Below are 21,650 nucleotides of genomic sequence, written 5' to 3'. Positions count from 1 at the left end.
TTTTCCAAAACCATGGGTTCTCGGAACATGTCCTGAGCATTACACTGGGACAAGGGCCCGTCCAGGGAGGGAAGACCAATGCCTGAAGCAGGGCACTGGGCATTCCACATGATGGGCTGTGTTTGCTTCCCTGTCCTCCAGGTTTTGGAAGGGATGCCCCTTTTTGCAGAACTTTCTGGAAACCTGGTACCTGTCAGAAAGGCTGCCCAGCAGCGCAGCTTCCAGTTCCAGTCCTTTCGGGAGAACCGCTTGGCCATACCTGTGAAGGTGCCACCACCTCCTGCCAACCTCCCCTCTGGGTCTGAGAAGTTTGGGAGGTAGAAATCTGTAAGTCTACCTGCCTGGTGGCCACAGACAGGCCTGCTGAGTCTTCCTGTGTGTGATTGCATTTAGGTGAGGGACAGCAGTCGGGAGCCAGCAGGGTTCCTGTCGTTCCTGCGAAAGGCAATGAAGTACGAGGACACACAGCACATCCTCTGCCACCTGAACGTCACCATGCCTGCCTGCACCAAGGTGAGCTGCTGCCCAGCGAGCCCCCAAGGCCGGAGGTGAGCCCCCCTCCACCCCGGGAGGCCCCAGGCAGAGCCCAGGACTAGCACTTCACAGGGCTTCTTGCTGGAAATGGCCTGGGCTCTCCCTTGTCACTTGTCTGAGCTTCCCCTCCCTTTCTGCACAGCTCGCCCCACTTGGTCATGTGACACAAAGCACAGCACCAGTTGCTCAAGGTCACCAGCTGTAGGAAAGCTGAGATCCAGCCTCTTTGTCATTTACTTGCTTATCTTCCCCAGGGTGCTAGGCCCTCAAAGAAGGGAATCCTGGTGTCCTCAGCCACTGCAAACAGCCAGGGTTCTGAGCTCAGCCAAGGAGCCTTGACCAAGTATGTTCACGTATCAGTACCTGTGAGAGTACAAGTCCACCTATGCAAGGGCCCTGGAGTGCTCATGTGTCTCTGGAGTGTCTCCGTGTTTCCTATTGGTGTTGTTCTGCTGTTGTCATTGTTGTTGTTTTAATCATCAGCCTTCCATGCTGACCTAGAAAAGAAGCAAGGCCACATTCATATGTCCGTGGCACAATTCTTTTCTTTCTGGGGATGAAGGGGAACCAACTTCTCTCTCAAAAGTCATTTCCTGCAACCTCAAACAAAAAGCGACCTGGCATAATGCCCCGGCCAGCATCAGAAATGGGTCTGGTGAAAAGAAAGGGATCCAAGAAGAGAAACTTAGTTTGAAGTTCAAACCCTGGCTTCACTACTTGTTCATTGGGTGACCTCGGGCAAGTTTTTTAAACTCTCTCTGCCTCAGTTTCCTCGAAGATGAAAGGGAAATAGTAGTAGTATCTACCTCACATGTTGTGAGCATTAAACAGGCCCCTGGCATGAGAAGAGCTATGTGAACTTGCTGTTATTGATAAAGTTTGAGTTTCATCAGCTTCCTGCCCCTCCTACTTCCATTCCACACTGAGGCTCAGAGAAACAGCTGCCTCCTATCCACAGGAGCTGGGGCATCATTCACCTCCCCACAGCATAAGTGCTCAGACCACCTTCTCCAGGGAAGGGTGACCCCGAAACTCAAGGCACCTTGTCCCTTGCCTTCCCTCCACAGGGGACCGGAGCTGAGGACAGGAGGAGAACCCTGACACCCCTGGCCCTTCGCTACAGCGGGCTCAGTGAGTCAGCACTCGGTAGGACCCCTGTGGTGATAGCATGCTTCCCTTGACAAGGCTGGGTGGTGCCCGTGTCTCCACTGCCCCTCCAGAGTCAATGCCACCCAGTATGACCTGAGCACTCACCCACACCGGGCAGACCTGTGTCCGCTGGACTGCTCAGTGTGATCTCCACCCCTCAGGTTTCCCCAGCGGCACAGACCGAGCTGACCTAAAGGTGGCAGTCATAACAGAGCACCTTGGCCTTAGCTGGGCAGGTGAGTTGTGGGGGGGCAGAAAGGCCCTAGTCCCACTGACCTCACATCTCTTCCCCATGAGAAGCAGTGGGCATAGCGTTTCTCTCAATTGTCCACTGTGTGTCTGGTTTGTGATTATCTGGGGCAAGTTGTTTGCAAAGCCTCACTTCCAAGTGCCAGGGAAAGCAGCATGCTCCCCTTCTCCATCTCTCTGGCTTCCTTTGGAAGAAACAATCAACTACATATTACTGGAAGCCTCTGAGCTGGAGTGAGCTTGTTTTACAGATGGAAAACTAGGATGCAGCTCAGTAGAGTGACTTGATTGTTTAGCCAGCTCGTGACAGAACCCAGAAGACCAAACAGTTCAACAAAGCTGTGCCTCCTGACCCCTGCACACTGCCTGCCCACTCGGGGCACTGCCTGTTGTGGAGGGCAGCCCTGGAGGGAAAAGCAGCTCCCTGCTAGCGCGGTTCGTTTCTGCACTGGGGGGCACATCTGACCTGAAGGAGCTCATGGGTTCATTGCAGGCGTGGGCTCTATAGCTTCACGCTCTCCTTTGCTGTCTATGTTTGTTTGCTAGCTTTCATACGAATGGACTCCCTGCTCTCACTCACACACTCTGCACCACACTTTAGGCAAACTCAGAAACCTTAGCAGAAACTTGCCTAAGGGCCTTGCCATGGGGACTCAGAAACTCAGGGACTGTTTGTGCTTTAAACCATTCTCCTGCTTCTTGAGGCGTGTGCATGTACACAGCTGTGCATGTGTGTGCACTGTGTTGTATGTGCATCACTGTGTACATGTATGTGTTCATGAGAGGCAGGTGTATGTTCCTGAATGTCTGTGTGCATGTGTGCATATGTGTGTGGTATACATGTTTGTGTGTGTTGTACATGCATGTCCTGACTCAGACTCTTTTTCTTCAGGCTTTCTTTCCTTGAAATCACTGTGAGGCTCTCTTCCTTCTAAATCCCATTAGTGAGGGAGCGACTGCCTGTACTCCTGCCTTACGTTTAGAAGATACTTGAATTTTCTTGTAAATGCCAGCCCACCCTCTCCTGGTGGCTTATCCCCATGGGTACCTGAAGGAGGGCAGTGCTGCCTAGGGACCAGCAGCCTCAGCCCCTTCCCAGCTCAAGGACTAACTTACTCTGACCTTGGAGAGGTTGCTGGCCTTGTTGAGGGGCTTATTCTCTGCCCAGGTTAGAAGTCAAGAGAAAGGGAAAGGACATCTGTCCAGCTGTTGGTTCACTCGTTCTTTGCTGCCTATTTCCCGAGCCCTTCCCTGTTGGGTTCTGAGGGGCACAAAGGCATATACACCCACTGCCACCAGGACCTTTGTGGAGAGGAAAGCTGCCAGTCAAAGGGGAGGCTGTTCTGACCCACGCACTTACTATGCTGTCGGTTCTTTGCTTGCAGAATTGGCCCGGGAGCTGCAGTTCAGTGTGGAGGAAATCAACAGGATCCGCGTGGAAAACCCCAACTCCTTGTGGGAGCAGAGCGCAGCCTTGCTGAACCTGTGGGCTGCCCAGGAAGGCGAAAATGCAAAGAGTCAGTACCTTTCAGCTGAGAAAGCCCCTTTCCAGGCCGGCTAGGACCCGAGTGATGCCAGAGCAGTTCTTCCATCACATCCTATCTGTGGTGTTGGCCTTGGGAGTATCTCTCTCTCTCTCTCTCTCTCTCTCTCTCTCTCTCTCACACACACACACACACACACACACACACACACACACACACACGCAGGCACTTCTCATTGTCAGCGGCCTTCAAAGCAGTCCCCCCAGAACACATTCCCATGACCAGTGAATCTTGACCTCATTCTTTCTCCCTCCTTGGAATAAGGAAGAAATTGTCCAGGCCCTGCAGGGCAGTGTATAGATAGGATTAGGACTCTCATCTTCCAGCTCTTCCTATCGGATTTCCCAGCCACACAAGCATTGGGATCTCAGGGCCATACCCCAGCCTGAGAGGCTCCCATTGTCCCAAGGGCACTTTCCCCACCTGGAGGAAGGTTGGTCTGGCGCTTTCCAGAGCCTCACCAGATTCCAGTCCTCAGCAATACAAGAAGAAGCTGAGTGTTCACATTCACATCGAAATTCAACCGGCAAGGACCCAGAATTTCAAAAGAACAGCGTCCATTCTCATCTGCTTTTTCTTGCAGTATTCTTCTTGCATTATAAACAAACAAAAACCTACCAGCATTTCTGTGCTTTTGAGTTGGTCACTGAGGGGCTGGGGATGTAGCTCATTGTAGAATTCTTGCGTGTGCAAGGCCTGGGTTTCATCCCAGCACCACCAAAAAAAGACCAACAACAAAACAAAAAAGACACTGTTATTTTGTGGAAAAGATCTGCTGTAGATAGGAAAAAATTCTCCATCTGAATTTGATTTTGACAGAAGGGTGGCTCCATCTTCTGCAAACCTGGGTTACCTTCCTGCTCCTGGCCTAATTTTCAGGCTTTCACAGTATTCCCTGGGGCTCTAGAATCACTCACTCCACCCCTCAAGCACCTTTCCCTTCCCCGCCAACAGTGGAAAACCTGTATGCAGCCCTTCGGAACATTGACCGCAGTGAGATCGTGAATATGCTGGAGGGCTCTGGCAGACAGAGCCGCAACCTGAAGCCGGACCGGCGACAGGCAGACCAGGACTACTCACTGTCCCCCTCCCAGATGAATGGTGAGTGTCCCTGGGCAGAGGTGAGGCTGGGGAGGGGGCCCCTGCCCGCTGCCAGCCCCAGACCCCTTTCCACAGTGCTCTGTCCCTGAGACCCTCTCTGTCTCAGGGGGTGGGAGGCTGGGTTGGCCTGTGGTGAGCTCCTCCTCCCAGCAAGGGCAGAGGCTGGGGAGAGAGACAGGTATGACACACCTGTGTGGGTATCACCCGTGCAGAGTGGCCCCCAGCCTGTCATCACTGCACCTGGGTCCCAGGGGACCTGGTGTGGTGGGAAAGAGGTGGAGTCTGGGAAGCCACTAGGCAGACCCTTGTCCCTGCAGTCTGCAGATGTTTCGTGTCACTTTTCACAAGACATGGACCCTCCCTGGGCGTGGATGTCTCTGCATATAGAACATTCCATGGTCAGGAACAATGTCCAGCATTTCATGTGGATTAGCTGGTGGTGTTTAAAGAAGTCCCACTGTGGCCCCTTTTAGAGGCTAAGCGGTTTCCTTTGAGTAGAGTCTCTCTCTCTCTCTCCCTCCCTCCCTCCCCCCGCCCCCCCGCCCCCCTTTTTCATCCATCTGTCCTCCATACTTTTTCTGCTGTGGCTCAGCATGGCAGGGAGCCTCAGTGTGACTGCCCCAAGGAGATGAAATACCAGCGGCCCAACTAGTGTCCCTGCCTCAGCCTCTCAGCAGCACCGCGGTGGAGGAGCAGAGCCTGGGGCTCCCATGCCCTCCCCTGTGTCACCCTCTGTAGCCAGGGGCACAGAGCCAGCCCCACTTCACCTTGGCCCTGCACATGGTTCCTCTGGTCTGGCTTCCAGGACCTTCTTTCTGCCAGCCTCCTGTGTGGCTGAGCCATTGCCTTCAAAATCAGATCCCTAAGATCCCTTACAGAACTTGAAGAACACTAACTCTGAAGTGGCGCCCTGGACAGCTGCCTGGTGGCCGATGTTCCCCACACCTCGGTGTAGGGCCTTTCTGGCCACGTGCACGCACCCACATGGCTCAGCTCTAGGTGCTGCCAGCCAGGGTGGCGGGTGTCCAGGCACAGGGCCTCCCTCCCTGTTCTCTCTGTGTCCTGTGTGTCCTGAACGTGCCATCCAGTGCCCCCGGTACTGGGCTCATCCTCTGCTGATAGCGTCCTGTGGCCTCTCTTCTGCCTCTGACCTCATCCTGACCTCTTGTTCACCCATTCTCTTTCACTTCCTGTCTCCACTGTCTCCACCAGCCTGGTGTACCAGAGCTGTCCACCTCTACAGATGCATGTCACGAAGGACCCCGGCCCCCATGCACCTCCTGGCTGTCTCCATGGGCATCTGTGTGTGTGCGAGAGTGTGCCCGGCGTTTGTCTGTGTCGCCTCGTCATGACTGCTGACTGTGTGCTCGTTCACTCTCCAGGTGCACTGGAAAGGGCTCCCATGCCAGGACTGCAGCCACTTCTCTGGGGGACCTGACTACCACACCGCAGGCACCCCAAGTAGGCTAGCTCCCTTCCCCAGAGAGAAAAGATCAAGTAGCTGAGAAATTCTACAAACTTCAGGACACCCATGTGACAAAATTCCTGTCCCTGTCTGTGGCACATGGGCTTCCTCAGTGCTATTTCAATCAAGTCTAATCCATGGGCTTTTGGATATTTGTGCCTTGATTAGGTGCCTGCAGAAATAACAGGCCATTAGAATCTGAACAGAGACAGTCTCCACAGGACACACTACTCGTCCCCAGTCAGGTCTGGGAGGCGCACCGCCCCCCACCCAGGGGCCTGGGTCTCTGTGTGCTCCATGCCTGGTGGAAAGGGCTCTGCCACCGTGGCTCAGCTTATGTGGCAAATATTTTCCAGGCATCAACCACATGCCAGGCACTGTTCTAGGCAGGGAGAGAAATGAGCTCTCAAGGACCTCATTCCCCCTTCTGTCAGGAGAGCCAGGAAATGGCATAGACAGTGTGTGAGGGAATCATGTAAGGGAATCATATAATGGGCTGGCAGGTCACCATGATGGTGTTGGGAAATTCCAGGGCTGGGGCTTACAGAGTATGGTGGGGTGGTTGCATTTGAACAAAGATGTGAAGGAGATGAAGGAGTGCACCATGGACAAAGAGTGTTCCAGGTGAGCATCAAGGCACCATGCCTGCTTCCTTGCAGAACAGCAAGGGGCAGAGGGAGCCAAGAGGTGAAGGCTGAAGGCACCCAGAGGCCAGCCCTATAGCCTGTCACAAGGACAGTGATTTTTGTCCACTGGGTATTGGGTGAAAGAATGATATGATCTAGGTTTCTGAAGGGTTCCTCTCCCTGCAAGGTTGGTTTGAGAGGCCACTCACTGAGTGTGTCTGTCCTTCCTAGCTCTCCTATGTGGCTATCACCCCTGGAAGCCCTGCCCAGAAGGTCTCCTACTGGCTTGGGGTTGCTGCCCTCACACACCTCTCTGCGGCCTGAGCAGACATTCGTGAAGAGATGCCCAGCTCAGCCCCTTCCACTTTCTAGACACCAAAATCAGCTTCTATATCTTTCTCTACCCTCATCCCTGTCCTGAGAAGACTGTCCCACATCCAGCTTCCCTTCTGGTCCAGAAGGAAGGGTAAAAGAAGGCTCAAAGTTCAGGGCAGGGGTACGCCAACCTCTAGCGCTGTCACTGGCTCTGTCCTGGGCAGGATCCTGTGACAGCTTGTCCTGGTGACAGCCAGCTCTGTGCATTTATGGCCAGCACCACTGTCACCTGGCTCTTTCACACTGCACCTCGTTTCTCTGCTAGTCTAGGCCTCCTTCTGAAGGAATTAGTTGCTTGTGTTCTGAGAGTCTAAGGAACCAGGTGGTATCAGGAGGTTGGGCTCTTCCCTCCCCTCGGCGTTCTTCTACCATGCATTCCTGCAAAGGGGATTGAGTCAAAAAGCCAGTCAGCTTCTTCTGGTGAGAGAGGACTACTCCAGGCCCGTGGAAGAGACATCAAGAAAAAATTGCTTATTAGGCAAAAAAATAGAATGTCCTAAAAATGAAACAAATTTCTCGTATGAAAGGAAAAAATGGTTATCTTGAACCCTTGCCATCTCCGTTTTGTCTAATGAATTGTAATAGTGTCTACTTGGGAACAAAATGTACTTTACTTACATCCACTCTTAATGGGTATAGCTAGAAAAGTATGGCTCCTTTCTGAGGCCTGACTACCTGTTCACCCCTTCTGTTTGCTACTAGTATTAAGCTAATAGGATACTTATTATATCTGGTAAGATAAGGAGGGATGCCCTGACAATATTCTGCCCGTAGCCTTTTACCTGATTTCCTCAGCATCTAACCCCAAATGAGAGACCTCTCTACTCAGAGATGGGCTGGTGACCCAAGTGTGACAAGGCTGGATAAGAGTCCTAGAGATAGACATTTCTCCTATCCAAGTACTAACCAGGCCTTATACAGCTTAGCTTCCTAGATTCGGCACAATTGGCCACACTCAAGGTGAAGAGACAGACATTTCTACAGCTCAGCTTAGGTGCTCAGTAGATCTCATTGTAGTCTGGCCCACTCCAGACCATGAGAGATGTTCCTCATGAGAATGCCTTGAGCTGCAGTGAGCATCCTCCAACCCAACATAATGTCCACCAGCACCAGGACTGTAACTGCCGAGCGCCTCCAGTCTTAAGTCTCAGCGAGCAGCTGACATCCTCTAGAGACAGAAGGAGCAGCCAGGCATATACCCTAAAGGCTGTTACCAGGAGAAGGCTATGGAGTGGTCACAGTAGGGATCCTGGCAGAAGGCTCAAAGTGGAAAACTGCAAAAGATAACCAAGAAGACCATGTACTCACAGTTCTCCTCAAGCCTTGCCAGGTGTCCCAGGAGTGACAGAATGGTCATTTGCCATGTCTGGGTGGCTATTTATAAAAAATGCTACTTCTGGCCAAGATGGGGTAGTAGGGACTGGATATTCCCTCCTGCGTGGAGAAACTAAAGAATGAACAAATGAACTAGAGCTTCCAAGACATTGAATATCAGGCAGCAAAGGACAGTAGGCCATGAGGCATGGAAAATAAATGAGGTGAGTCTTCTGATTGCCTAGATTTTTGTCTTCACAGAGTTCCTAGGGAAACCCAGGCAAATTGTTGAGAAGTTGCTGAGAGTCCAAGAAGGATAAGACAGCTAGACTTCCCAAGACAGAGGGCCGGAAAGGAGATAGCAGCACAGACAAAGAGCTCTGGAGATCTATGAAAGTTTCAGGTGAATATTAACCAGATAATTCTAACAGTCAGACAGGGGAGAAAAAGCAATCAATTAAAAGTAACCCAGGACTGACTCAAATGTTAGAATGAGCACACAAGGGTGGTAAACCCAGTACTTCACATGTTCAAAAAGTTAAGTAGAGACATGGAAAATATTTTTTAAAAGACCTAAACTGATCTTCTAGAGATGAAATCATAATGTGTAGGATGAAAAATCTAGTGGATGAGATTAGATATTGTAGCAGAAAAAAACGGTGAACTTTACAACATAGCAATTGAAACTCTTCAAAAGGAAATATCAAAATAAAAGAAAAAATTAAAAAGTATCAATGAGATACAGTGCAATTTCAGGAGGCCAAATATATATAAAATTATAGTTGCCAACAAAGAAGAAGAAAGGAAAAGTATTTGAAGAAATAAAGGATGAAAGTTTTCCACCATGAAAGTCATAAATACATCGATAAAACAAATACCATGAATGCCATGCACCGTGTGTTAGTAGCTACACTAAAGTGCTTTCTGAGCCAACCAGCCAAAACCAGGGATAAAGAGACAACCTGGAAAACAGCAGAGAAAAAAACGTGTTCTGTGCAAGGGAATGAAAATAAGGATGGCAGCAGATGTCTTACTGGAAGCAATACAAGCAAGAAGGCAATGGATTTAAAGTAAACCACATCTTTAACAAAGAAAAGAACAGGGCTAAGGATGTGGCTCAGTGGCAAGAGTACTCACCTAGCCATGTGTGACACCCTCAGCTCCATCCCCAACAACTGCAAATTTGTTTTTAATTAAGAAAAGAACAACATCAACATGAAGGCAAAAATATTTTGAACTGAGTGAAATTAAAAATAATATATCAAAATGTATGGGATACTATAAAAATAATAGGAAGAAATTCAAAGCACAAAATGCCTATATTAGAAAAGAAGAAAGTTCTCCAACTAATGATCTCATCTTCCACCTTAAAAAAATCGGTGACAGAGCAAATTAAGCTGAAAATAAATAGAAGAAAAGAAATAATGAAAAACAGAGTTGAAGTCAATAAAATAGAAAGAAAAACCCTGGAGAATGAGAACAAAAGCTAAGGTTTTGAAATGATTGTTAGAATTGATACACCCACAGCCAGACTGATCAGAAAAAGAGAAGACAAAAATGATCCATGTCAAGAATACAAGAGAATGTGACATCACTACAGATTCCATGGGTAGGTTGATAAAGGAATATTATGACAATTTTATGTCGATAAATTTGAGAACATACATGAAATTAATAAGTTTTTTGAAAGACACAAACTATCAAAACTTAGTTAGGGATAAATAGATTAACTGAATAGCCTCATCAAAATTAAAAATTAGATGTATAGTTTAAAGCATTCCCATGAATAAAAGTCCAAGCCCATATGGCTTCTTTACTAGTGAATTCTACCAAATATTTAATGAAGAAAGAATTCACTTAGAAATTTGAAAACGAGGTAACACTTACCAACTAACTATATGAGACCAAGCATTACCCTAATATTAAAAAAAGACATCATAGGGAAAAGAAACTACATACCAATATCCCTCATGAATATTTGTGCAAAAAATCTAAACTAAAATGAATTTGGGCTCATTCCTTGCACTATATGTAAAAATTAACTCAAGATAGATCTTAGATTACATGTAAGTACTTTCCAGTTAGTGGTAATCATGCCCGATGAACCTCACCGGCCAACATGCTGCCACTGCATAGAGCTGCAGACTAGTAAGCAGTGGCCAGAGCAGGCTGGTGGCTGCCTGGGCAGGAATGATGAGGGGTGAGTGCTGGAGGGAGAGCAAGATTCCAGAGAAGCATGAGGAAGGCGTTTGGGCTGATGGATGTCCTCTCTTCATTGTGGTGACAGCTTTGTGGGTCGCATGTTTTAGGACTTACCAAATTATCCACTTTAAATATGTGCACTTGTAATACCTCAGTAACACTATTTTAAAAACAGATTAATGGCCACCTCTTGTAAAAAAGACACTTTTGTGTAACATTTTTACACTTGCTGTGTAACCTTAAGTTGCTAAACTTTTAGTTTCTAATCTGAAAAGAAGGAATAATGTTACTTCCCTCAAAGAAGTGTTGTGACAATTAAAAACAACGTGTTGGCTATATTTTGCACTAAATGGATGCTCAATAAACAATGGAGATAGGATAATAATGCTTGCAAGAATAATAAGAACAATGGCATAGGACTCCAACATTCTGCTAGTCTGTGTCTGGAGAGAGTTCTAGAGAAAGCTGGGAGGTGCTGTTACCCTGGTTTCCTGGTTTCTTGGGTTACAGCCTCACACATGGTGACTTGGAGTAAGTCTTGTCCGATTTGACCCAGCCCTTTCTCCTATCTCCTCCTCACTCCTCCTACTCTGGGCAGAACTGGAAGGGGCTTCCTTTAGCCTCTACCACTGCACAGCTGACCCCTAGCCACAACCCCAGAATTTGACATAAATGGAATCAGAATCTGTGCTCCTTTTTTGTCTGGCTCCTTTATCTCCACATGATTATTTGGGCTTCATCCATGCTGTTGCGTGCATGAGTGGTTCATATTTGTCCTGAGCCACGTCCTACTGAGGGATGTACCAGAGAGCGTGTATGTTTCCCTGCTGAGGAGCATTTTAGTGGCTGCCAGTTGGGGGCCATTACAAATAAGTTAGGCCATCTGACTTGGGGCCTGGAGACCCGGAGGCTGGTAGCCAGTCAGGAAGAACACTCTGCCGGGAAGGTTGGAGAGAGAAGGCCTGTGGGGTACATAGTTAGCTCCTGGCACGTTAGGCACACCAGTGGCTGTCAGCTCTGGTGGCCCCCTTATGAGTGGAGTCATCTGTCCTGCCTGCTGGGTCCCCACACAAATCCTGAGAGCTCTGTGGTAGTCACCAAGGACAGTGGGTTCCCAGTGAACCAGCTCAGTGAAGGGTGTAGGTCAAATGTGGTGGGGGACAACGAGCTATAGTCAACAGGAAAACATCATAAAAAAGAAAAGGAGATACATATCTGTGTATGTACTGTGTTGGTGTTTGCAATCCCCAACCTCTCAGCACAGTGCCTGGCATGGAATTGGGCATCAGTGAATGTTTTCTGGGTGAGAAGTAGATGACTAAGGCTAAACGGAGATGGTGTTCTTGGAAGTGAGGGTGAGGGGTGAGCAGGTGCTTCTGAGGCCCAGAGCTGAAAGCAAGGGAATGAGCTAGGGGACAGAGGAGGCCTCCGTGCCATGGGTGGAGGCGACTGACAGGTTGAAGAGTTTGACAACAGACTAAGGGCCTCTTTAGCCAAAAGGAAGGTCCCTAGAGACTCTGCAGGGCACCTTGGCCCATTCTAGTGACCACCTTTGGGAGGCATGTATCTGCTCCCCGGACAAGCTGTGCCAAAGGGAGACCCTCGTCTGGTAGTCTGTTCTCCCAACCACCAATCGGTCCCTGCTCTGAACAGGAGCCAAGGAGCCCTGCTGGGGCACTGGCATCCACAACGCACTCACATCCCTCCAACCCACAGTCACTAAGAATACCAGGGAGCCGGTACCACAGCAATCACACGGGCAGGGTTGCACATCCGAGCCAGTCCACGGGGCACAAGTGTGCGGACTGGCCACTACGCCCATGGGCCTGGTCCCAGCGAGTCACTGCTGGGCCAGAGTGGGGCTGCAGAGCTCAGGGCCTGCAGATGAGGACTGTGGGCAGGTGTTCCTGGGCTTGCGGTGCCCTCTGACCTTGCCCCCATTTTTGAACCCTAGAACCCTCACCTGTGCCACTGTAGATCATTCAGAGTTTCTGGAACCAATATGCAACTTGAGGAAAAGTCACTTCCTGCCAAACCAGAAGCCTGTTTCCCATTTGACCACCGCACTGAGGTCTGTGGCTGTTCAGTGTACCCCATTAGACTCCTCCAGGGCAGCCTGGTTACTGACCCTGATCCTGGGTGGGCGCTGTACTCTCCCATCAAGGTACATTCCTAACAGGACCCTAAACAGTGTGCTAAAGTGAAGTTTTGAGCAAAGAAAGAGCAACAGTTCCTCCTCCTGCCCAGTCATGGAGAAGTGGGGCTTTCATCTGATCAGACAGATCAGAGTACAAGTCCTTTGGATAAAGCCTTCTTTATCTGGTGCTCTGAGCTGGAGAAGAAAGAATTCTAATTTCTTTTCTTTGCCATCCAGTGAAGGCGCCCCCACCTCTCTGCCCTCACACCCTGGCTGCCCCCTACCCAGCTCAGAGCCTTGTTTCTCTTGCCCCGGTGTCCTGGGCAATAGCCACAAGGCCTGAGTATTGGACTTGGAGCTTGGAAAGCCTCTGCCCGAATGTGCATGCATTTCTGTGGCCGTGCCTGTGTGTGTGTGTGCGCGTGGATTTGCACATGAGCATGTGTGACAAAAATCGCTTCTGGAGCATGTTGCCCTCTGTCTGCCCATCCAGGTTACTCCTCGCTGCAGGACGAGCTGCTGTCCCCTGCCTCCCTGCACTACACGCTTCCCTCTCCGCTGCACGCGGACCAGTACTGGAACGAGGTGGCCGTCATAGACGCCATCCCCCTGGCCGCCACGGAGCATGACGCCATGCTGGAGATGTCTGACATGCAGGTGTGGTCCTCGGGCCTCACACCCTCCCTGGTCACTGCTGAGGACTCCTCTCTGGAGTGCAGCAAGGCCGAGGACTCTGACGTCACACAAGAGTGGAAGTTGGAGGGGGCACTCTCAGAGGAATCGCGGGGCCCTGAGCTCGGCTCTCTGGACCTTGTGGAGGACGACACAGTGGATTCAGATGCCACAAATGGCCATGCTGATTTGCTTGGCCAGGAGGAAGGTCAGAGGTCAGAAGAGAAGAGGCAGGAGGATTCGGCAGGTGCAGGGCAGGACTCAGAGAATGAAGTGTCTCTTGTTGCAGGCCAGCAGAGGGTGCAAGTTCGAACCACAGACTCGCCCTCCATGAGTCGGGTGCTGGAGAGGAACCAGGACAGGTAAGGGCTGGTCTGCGGTGGCAGAGCTCCTTCATGTCTTCCTGGGCTCCTGGGTAAAAGTGTCCTGCTGTGAGTGCAGAGGAGATGCTGAGAGGCTGCTGTGTTCAAAGTATGTGGCACCAGCTTGCCACCAAAGCCACTATGCATGCATAAGAATGGAACTATGGTCTGCAAAGCCAGCTCCCTGGGTATGGCCAGCAGGAGAGATGCTGAGTGGCGTGGGGACAAAGAGACCACGGCTCAGTGGCACAGCTAGAGCACTGTTGTGGGCTCCTCTGTGTGCTTTTTCTCCTTATCACTTCTGAGAGAGAGAGGCTGGTGAGTTTGTCTGAGCTTTTGTTAGTTAAGCTGTGTTGTCCTCTTTTCCAGATGCCTGGCTGTAAAAGCAGGCACTGTGCCTGGTGGGAAGCAGAGTTGGCAGTCCAGGAGGGAGGCCTAGTGCCCCCTGCAGACCTGGGCTTGCAGGCCAGGGCTCAGGTGCGCTGTGAGCTCTCCCTGGCCTGATAGTGGCCCCACCAGGTCCTGAGCACTGTACTGAGTGCAGACAAAGGCCTAGAGGTGAGATGGCCCCTTGCAGTGGCAAAGAAAGATAAGACAGGCATCACTTAAGCCTCCCCAGGCTGGCACAAGAAGTGAAGGGCAGAGGCCCTTCCTCCATATTGCTTTGCTTCATAGGCTTTCCCTAAAGGGAGGATATGGTTCATGTGCTCTCAGAGGACTGTAACCATGCACAGAGCTCAGCATGGATTAGGTCAGGTGCAACTATTCTCATTTCCTCTTCCTATTCTTGATGCTCCTCAGGCCCAGGCCTTCCCCAGGGTCTATTCAGTGTGGACCACGGTGGGATAAGTCATTCAAAAGATGGGATCTGAGCCGGGCATGCTGGCACATACCTGTAATCCCAGCACTCTTCGAGCCTGAGACAGGAGGATCATAAGTTCAAGCCTAGACTAGGCAACTTAGTGAACTCCTGTCTCAAAATTTTAAAAGCCAAGGAGGTAGCTCAGTGCAAAGGCCCTGGATTCAATCCCCCACACCACCAAAATCAAAAACAAAAAGAAAGATGAGATTTGTTTGTATCCTTTGATCAGTTGGACAGGCAAGGCTTCGAAGGCTCCAAGTGGAACGCTGGTACGCCTGTAGGTGCCACACTCTGTGACTGTGTCAGCCCAGCCCTTCCTCCAACACAAATTTAGCAAATGCTTGTTGTGTGCAGCCACTACAGCCTTAAAAACCACAGGGTCACTGACAGGGAGCAAGAAGGCCTGAATTCTAGGCATAGTTGTTTCACTTCCTGGCTCCATGAGCTTGGTCAGACAATCAGTGTGGACAGGTAAATTTCTATCACTAAACAATATTCATTGAGCAGCTACTATGTGTCAGGCACCTCCAAAAAAATGCCTAGCTGCTAGAAGATGTCAGTGGGAAAATCAGACAAAAGTCTCTGCCTGAAAGAAGCTCATGTTCTAGATAAGCTTCATGATATAAAAAGAAATAAAATCTGAAGCACAGTTGACCTTCGTATCCATGGGTTCCACATCTACAGATTTAACTAGCCATGGATCAAAATTCTGTATTAGGTAATGAATTGTATCTGTGCCAAACATGTACAGACTTTTTTCCTGTTTACTCTGAAACAAAACAGTATTGCAACTATTTACATAGCATGTACATTATGTCTGTTATTATAAATCATCTAAGCATTGTCCAAAGTATAAAAGGAGTTGTACACAGGTTGTAGGCAAATACAACACCATTATACAAATTGCGATCAAAATACACAGAAATGTTTACATTTTAAAAATGAATTACAATAAAAGACTCATCACCCTTACTCCCCCTCAAAATACTCTCCTTTCCTTTAACGCGTTTAGCCTGTCATTGTGGCCACTTTCTGAAGCAGTTCCAGAAGTCCTCTTTTCTGAGTGTCTCTTAGTGTGACCAAAAATGCAGTGGTTGCTGCTGCCAAGTACCACCCAACAGAAAGATGGACTCTTACAAACATCTCAGTGCACTCGCCCACCTTATTCCCAGATCCGCCATAGTGAGGCTTCTGGCTCTTTCTCCAGGTTAAAATGACCATGCAAAGTAAACATTTGGAATCAATACAGGACATCCAGGTGGCCAAAACAGTGCAACTAAAGACACTCACAAAAGAGGACTCCAGAACTTCCATAAGAGAAAGTAGCAAGAATGATGGGACAACCATGTTTGAATCTAGGGGAGTACTTTGAGGGAGATGAATGGCAGTGTGTCTTTTACTGAAGTAAATTTTTAAAATTCAAACATTTGCCATATTTCCTATCACACCTCATCTGTAAGGGACTTGCACACCCATGGATTTTGGTGTCCATGCAGGTCCTGAAGCCAGTCCCCTTGGATATCAAGGGAGGCCTGGGTAATGACGAGTGCTCAAAGAAAACATAAAACAGAGAAGAGAGATAGAAGATGGGGATGTGGGGCCATGGCTGAACTCACAGGTGGTGGCAGGGCAGGCCTGAGGGAGCGACACTGAGTGAGACCCAAGGAGGTGAGGGGGAGGTGCCCAGCTAGTGCACATGGGTGAAGGAGAGCATGCCTGGCCCATCCCGAACAGTGCAAAGGTGAGCAGGGAGGTGAGGCCAGGGAGTCCGGGGGTCAGATATGTCAGTGCTTGAGGTCCCAAAAGGAGTGTGGCATTTCCTGGGCAGGTTCTGGCCAGAGAAGCAACATGATCTGGCAACTGCTTTGGGAAGAGCCTTGCATGGCCAGGTGGAGGCAGGGCTGAGTAGCCAGCCACAGTTGCTCTTGGTGTAGACCAAGAGGCAATGGAGGTGGGAAGGGCTGAGCTCAGAAACCAGAAAGATTTGCTGACAAATACAATGCAGAGTGTGAGAGAGCATGGAGACAAGGAGGGCACTGGTGTCCACCTGACCAGGGCAGGGGTAAAGATGTCGGCACCTGTCTTCACTCATGACTGCAGTGAGGAGTGGGTAGGTGGGCAAGGAGACCCCGTCATACGCTCAGACCTGGTCATGCTGTCCTATTAGAGAGCCAAGGTAGAGATGTGGAAGAGGTGGTGACATACACATTTAAAATTCAAGGCCAAGACACAAGCATGTATCCGGCCCTGAGGCATATCCAGGTGCAGTTTAAAAGATGGATGGAAGGAAGTCACTTAGGCACTGGATGCAGATAGCAAGGAGATCTGAGAGCTGCTCCAGGGTCCAGAAGTCCAGGAAGTTAGGAGGAACCAGCAAAAGCCACTGAGAAGAAGTGCCCAAGGCAAGGCGGTAGACACAGTATTCGGAAGGGCATGTGTGGAGGGGACAGCAGTCACCTTGTTGAGTGGGAGCCACCTAAGGCACCTGGGTGGTGGGTGGCATCGCCTGAGGATGTCTGGTAATGAGTGTGGAGACCTCTGTGACTCAACTGTTGCTGTGAGTCAAGTGCTCTGGGACCCCCAAGGGGAGCAGGTCCCTTGAAGGGAGGGGACAGTGGCCTGGTGCCCGGGGCCCTCTCCACCTGGATGGCACAGATGGGCCCCATGTGTCTCCTCACTGGGGCGCAGGCCAGGTGATTTCCTCACACTTTCCCAACCCTTTGGGAAAGAGGACAGGACAAGCTGTGTCCCAGATGAGCCAGGGCCCTGGAAGGGGGGCTGTCTGGAAAAGCAGAGCCAGAAGTGACCAGGTGCCCTTTCTGTCTCCCTGGCCACGTGTCCCCTGTCCTGGACTCAGACCACAAGACTGGGATTTTGAAGGATCCATTGCCTTCTACTTGCAAGATGCAGCACGAGGCTCCTGGCCAGAGGAGGCCACGCAAGGCCCACACTCATTCCAGACGACAACGTCCACCATCCAAGGGTCAGAGCACGACACGGTGCTGGTGTCTGTAGGCGAGCACATGTGGACAGCGCAGCCTGAGACCCAGAGCTCCCAGGCTGGCAGGGAAGGGGGGATTCGGGCAGCCAGGAGCACCTTCCTGCAGGTGGAACAGGTGAGACCCCGAGCGGCGCTGCCCACTTTCCAGTCTAGTGTGGAGTGCCCATGTAGTAGGGCCGGAGATGAGCGTGCTTCCTGTCTTTCAAAACTGCAGCAGTGACTTCACTTCTATCAGTAAGGTTATGAGGTCTTGGTCCCTTCTGCCTCCTTGACTCTACTAAGGGAAGGCAAGGCTTGCACAGCCTCTGCTACCGTCCGTCCCCACATCCCCCAGCAGCTAGGCGGCCGTAGTGATCAGAGTGGTTCGTGGGGACTCCGAGTTACCCTGGGTGATCCCAAAGCTGTGGTTTTCATCTCCTTTTGTCCATTGAGTTTCAGGAAGGGCTTAGAGCTGGGAGATCTGGGCACCAGGCTGATTCTGGCCCCTCAGCACTCTGCATCTCTGCTGGCAGCAAGGGAGGGTGGAGACATGACCAAGCTCAGCCCACCTGCAAGTCTGGCTTAGGGGCAAGAAGTGATGGGACAGACCCAGCCTCCTTCATCCTCCTAGGCTGCCCTGGCCTCTCCCCTCCCCGTCCTCCCACCTGCCCTCCCTGCTGCTCCTTGACTCCCATCCTCCCCTGTTTCCTTTACTCCTGCAAGCCAACCTCCTCATTCCCAGGCTCACAGCTACCCACTCTCAACCACCCAGGTCCCCTCTGGACCTCCCTCCCCGAACAGTACCCTGAAGCAAAGCCCAGGCCTCATTATCGCGTGCCTGTTTGATGGGTGTTCTTATCACATCTGCACTGCGATCTGTGCACACACACTTTGAGAACGGTGTGTTCTTCGCCTTTGCTGGTCCCTTTCTCTTCTTCCCCAGTGCTCCTTCCTCATACAGAAGCTATTTCCTTCACCTCTCCTTCCCCTGTTTCTTTCTTTCCTTATCTCCCTGCCTTCCTCTCTGAGCCTCAGCCCAGGCACAGCACTCTGAGGACTTCAGGACCAGCTTGGCTCTCCAGCCAGCGATTCTGAGCTGCTGGCTGTAAAGCGCTGTCAGGCATGCTGTAGGGTTTTATTTAGAAAGCTTTCCTGCCAAGTATGTGTGCCTGGACAAGACAGGCACTGTGTTCGTTTTTAACCACAGGCCACCCAGTGCACCTAAGCTTCCTCTTGGTACACCGTTCTGCCTCTCGAAGGAACAGGCCTGCACCCCACAGCACAGGTGACACTAACTAGGTCTGTTCTGAATCCTGGGGGGAAAGAGAAGAGGCCAGGAGTGTTTTTTCCTGCTGCCCCTCAGCAGGGAGCCCTTGGAGAGAGGATGACTGGTGAGCAGAGACAGAAAGCAGGACAGCCCAGGGTACCCCAGAATTGGGCTTCTCAATTGCCCGCCCAACTCCCTGAATTATAAAATGGGGAATCTGAGGCCTGATGGCTTTCTCCTTGATTTCTAGCTCCACATTCTTGTGGCTAGAGTGAGTATATAGGGCCACCATGCCTGGAAACAGACCCCGCGGTCTCATGGTCTGGGGACACCTGGATGGATGGATTGGCCGTTGTCAGGAGTCATGTAACAGGACACCGAGGATGATAAAGAGGCTATCATAAAGCTTCCACGTGTTAGTGTTTCCACTGATTCTCTGAAAACAGTGACAAAGACGTGGAGAGATGCCAGGCCATGGGAGCCCTGGGGTGAGCCTGGAAGGGTGATAACCCAGGTCATTCCACTGGGCACCCGGGCTGAAGTATTTGAAGGTGGGCTGTTTTGTTTTGGCTGTTTTGGGGGTATAGAGGATGGAACCCCCAGGCCCTGGTGCACGCTAGGCAAGTGCTTACCACTGAGCCACCCTCTCAGCCCCGGCTCCTCTCCCATGATGGGCACCTTTGAGTGTGTTGTGGGCTTTTCTCTTCCTGGCCCATCTGGTAGGAACAAGGCTGTGCTGGGCATGGCAGGAGTTTGTATCTGACTCACTCACTTCCTCTTCCACTGGGTGAGTTGCTCCAACCCTCTTTGCCGAACTCTTCAATGGGAAACAGGAAAACGAGGGAAGGCACGTGGCAGGATGGCTGTGGGGTTTGACCACATTCCCGTGGGGACCACACACACAGTGCCTAAGAGCGGGCCATGCTCGGTGGGTTTGCACTGTGACATGTAGAGGTGGTATTCAGACGTACTCTCGAAAAGGGTTAGGTGGAGCAGAGCACCTCATAGCCCTTTCACAGGTGGGGAAACTGAGGCACAGGGGGGTGCCCCCTTGGAAAGTGAGTTGTGGGGCCAATTTGCTTCGTTCTAGGTCTGTGTTCTTTCTGCCACTCCAGAACAACCATGGCCACTGCTGGGGCTGCCGGTGTGAACTGGCCGTGGACCCGAATGAAATGTGCACAGTTCCTTCTCAGAGGGCAGCACAGCCCAGGAGGGAAGAGCCTTTAAGGACAGGCCCTAAACAGGCACACTGGACCCAGGGAAGTGGCTGTGCCTGTAAGGAAGGGACTGAGAGCCTGTGGGGGGAGGAGTGGCAGCCAGCCTCAGGTGGTGCTCGACAGCTGAGTCTGTTCCTCAGGCTGGGCCTGGGAAAACCACTCACCCTCAGGGCTATTTTTACAGCACACCCTTCAGCCTCCAGAGTACTTGCCAGTCCTCGCCCTCTTGTACAGGGACGTCATTCTGATCACTACACTAAGGAGACACAGGAGTAGCCACATTCTCAGAATTCCTATTTTCTAGAGTCCCTGGCTCAGGAGCTTGGCAGAACAGGGCAGAGCAGGCTGGCTGGCAAGGCAAGTGGGCCAGGCCCCTGCCACTCCACAGTGACTCTGACATGTGCCTCCAGGCCATGGACATAGCACCTGCCAGCGTCCTTCTAGCCCAGTTGGACAGCCCCTGCAGCTGGTTTGGGAACTAAAATTATAGACGCCTGATGTCACCGAGAGTGAGGGCAGAGCCTGGGACTGTGCAGCAAGAGGAGTACTCGGGCCAGGCTGCTCAGCTGGGAGGGCCTCTGGAGACAGCCCCTTGGGTCTCCTGCTGGGGAGAGAAACAGAGAGCAGGTCAGAGAAACAGAGTCAGGCAGAATGGAAGGGTCCGTGGGGGAACTCGGGAGTGCTCCAGGACAATGAGCGGGGTCCTTACAGTGACCCACTCCTGGCTGTGCTGGTCCCCAGAGGGCTGGGCTGGTGAGCGGAGGTGAGGATGTGGACTTTCATCACCCAGCTCCTGGTCACCCTGGTGCTGCTGGGCTTTTTTCTGGTCAGCTGTCAGAATGTGATGCACATTGTCAAGGGCTCCCTGTGCTTCATGCTGAAGCACATCCACCAGGAGCTGGACAAGGAGCTCGGGGAGGTTGAGGGCCTGAGTGACGACGAGGAGACCATCTCCACCAGGGTGGTCCGGCGAAGGGTCTTCTTGAAGGTAACTGCCAGGCTGGGGCACCAGAGGTCAGGGCGAGGGGACACTGCCGTCCCGTGTGTGGACTGGGGCAGGGAAGGGCGCCACTGGAGCCAGGAGCTGTGTTGAAAAAGAATGATCAGGAGGGCCTTCAAGGGTTAGACTTGGCCCCAGGCTCCAGAGCTGTGCACAGTGCCTGCATGGAACCCCAGGGCCCACACAGAGGATGGCTGAGAAAGCTCGGCTGTGGAATGCAGGAGCCCTGCTTCTGTCCTGTTTGTGTCACCAACCAGCTGTGGGATGGTGGGCAGGTCATGCTCAAGACAGCTGTCTATAGTGAGGCTTCTGAGCTGTGAAGTTGTAAACTCGCAGCCCTAGTGCCTCCTCTCTTGCAGCCTCTCAGGAGCTCACACTCTGGTCCCTGCTGTGCTCGCTGGGGCCTTATAAGGGTCAAGTCTCCAGCTGCTGAGCACCCGGAGCCATTCTGTCTCCAGCCTCGTAGCACTGCCCACACTCTGGGAGCCCCTGCGTAGCTATGACAACCCTGAGCTGCAGTTTCCTGCCTGGAGGGGGTGGGGGCTTCCTCGGATGAGGCTGTTGCTACACTGCTCTTTTATTTCCTCCTCCTCC

At 51.4% G+C, this 21,650-nt stretch overlaps 1 protein-coding gene across 32 annotated transcripts in view; it reads left to right on the top strand.

The window, feature by feature from the left end:
- The window catches only part of Ank1 (ankyrin 1), a 189,694-nt gene that overhangs the window by 158,736 nt on the left and 9,308 nt on the right, over positions 1-21,650 (top strand). For 15 of the 32 annotated variants that reach the window (XM_004855293.3, XM_087217382.1, XM_004855292.3 and 12 more), the window contains 8 exons: positions 142-267; positions 394-513; positions 1,602-1,680; positions 1,845-1,919; positions 3,318-3,449; positions 4,431-4,577; positions 13,190-13,730; positions 17,450-17,708. In XM_004855293.3, the coding sequence (XP_004855350.2) occupies positions 142-267; positions 394-513; positions 1,602-1,680; positions 1,845-1,919; positions 3,318-3,449; positions 4,431-4,577; positions 13,190-13,730; positions 17,450-17,708 (1,479 nt within the window). The other 17 variants (XM_004855296.3, XM_004855295.4, XM_013076056.3 and 14 more) reach the window with 13 other exon arrangements.

This window comes from Heterocephalus glaber, unplaced genomic scaffold (assembly GCF_053883595.1).
Source record: "Heterocephalus glaber isolate CG9 unplaced genomic scaffold, H.glaber_assembly_v1.0 deba00001461, whole genome shotgun sequence".
In the NCBI taxonomy this organism is placed as follows: Eukaryota; Metazoa; Chordata; class Mammalia; order Rodentia; family Bathyergidae; genus Heterocephalus; species Heterocephalus glaber.
Note: the sequence above shows the minus strand (reverse complement) of the source record. Positions and strands in the feature narration are given on the sequence as shown.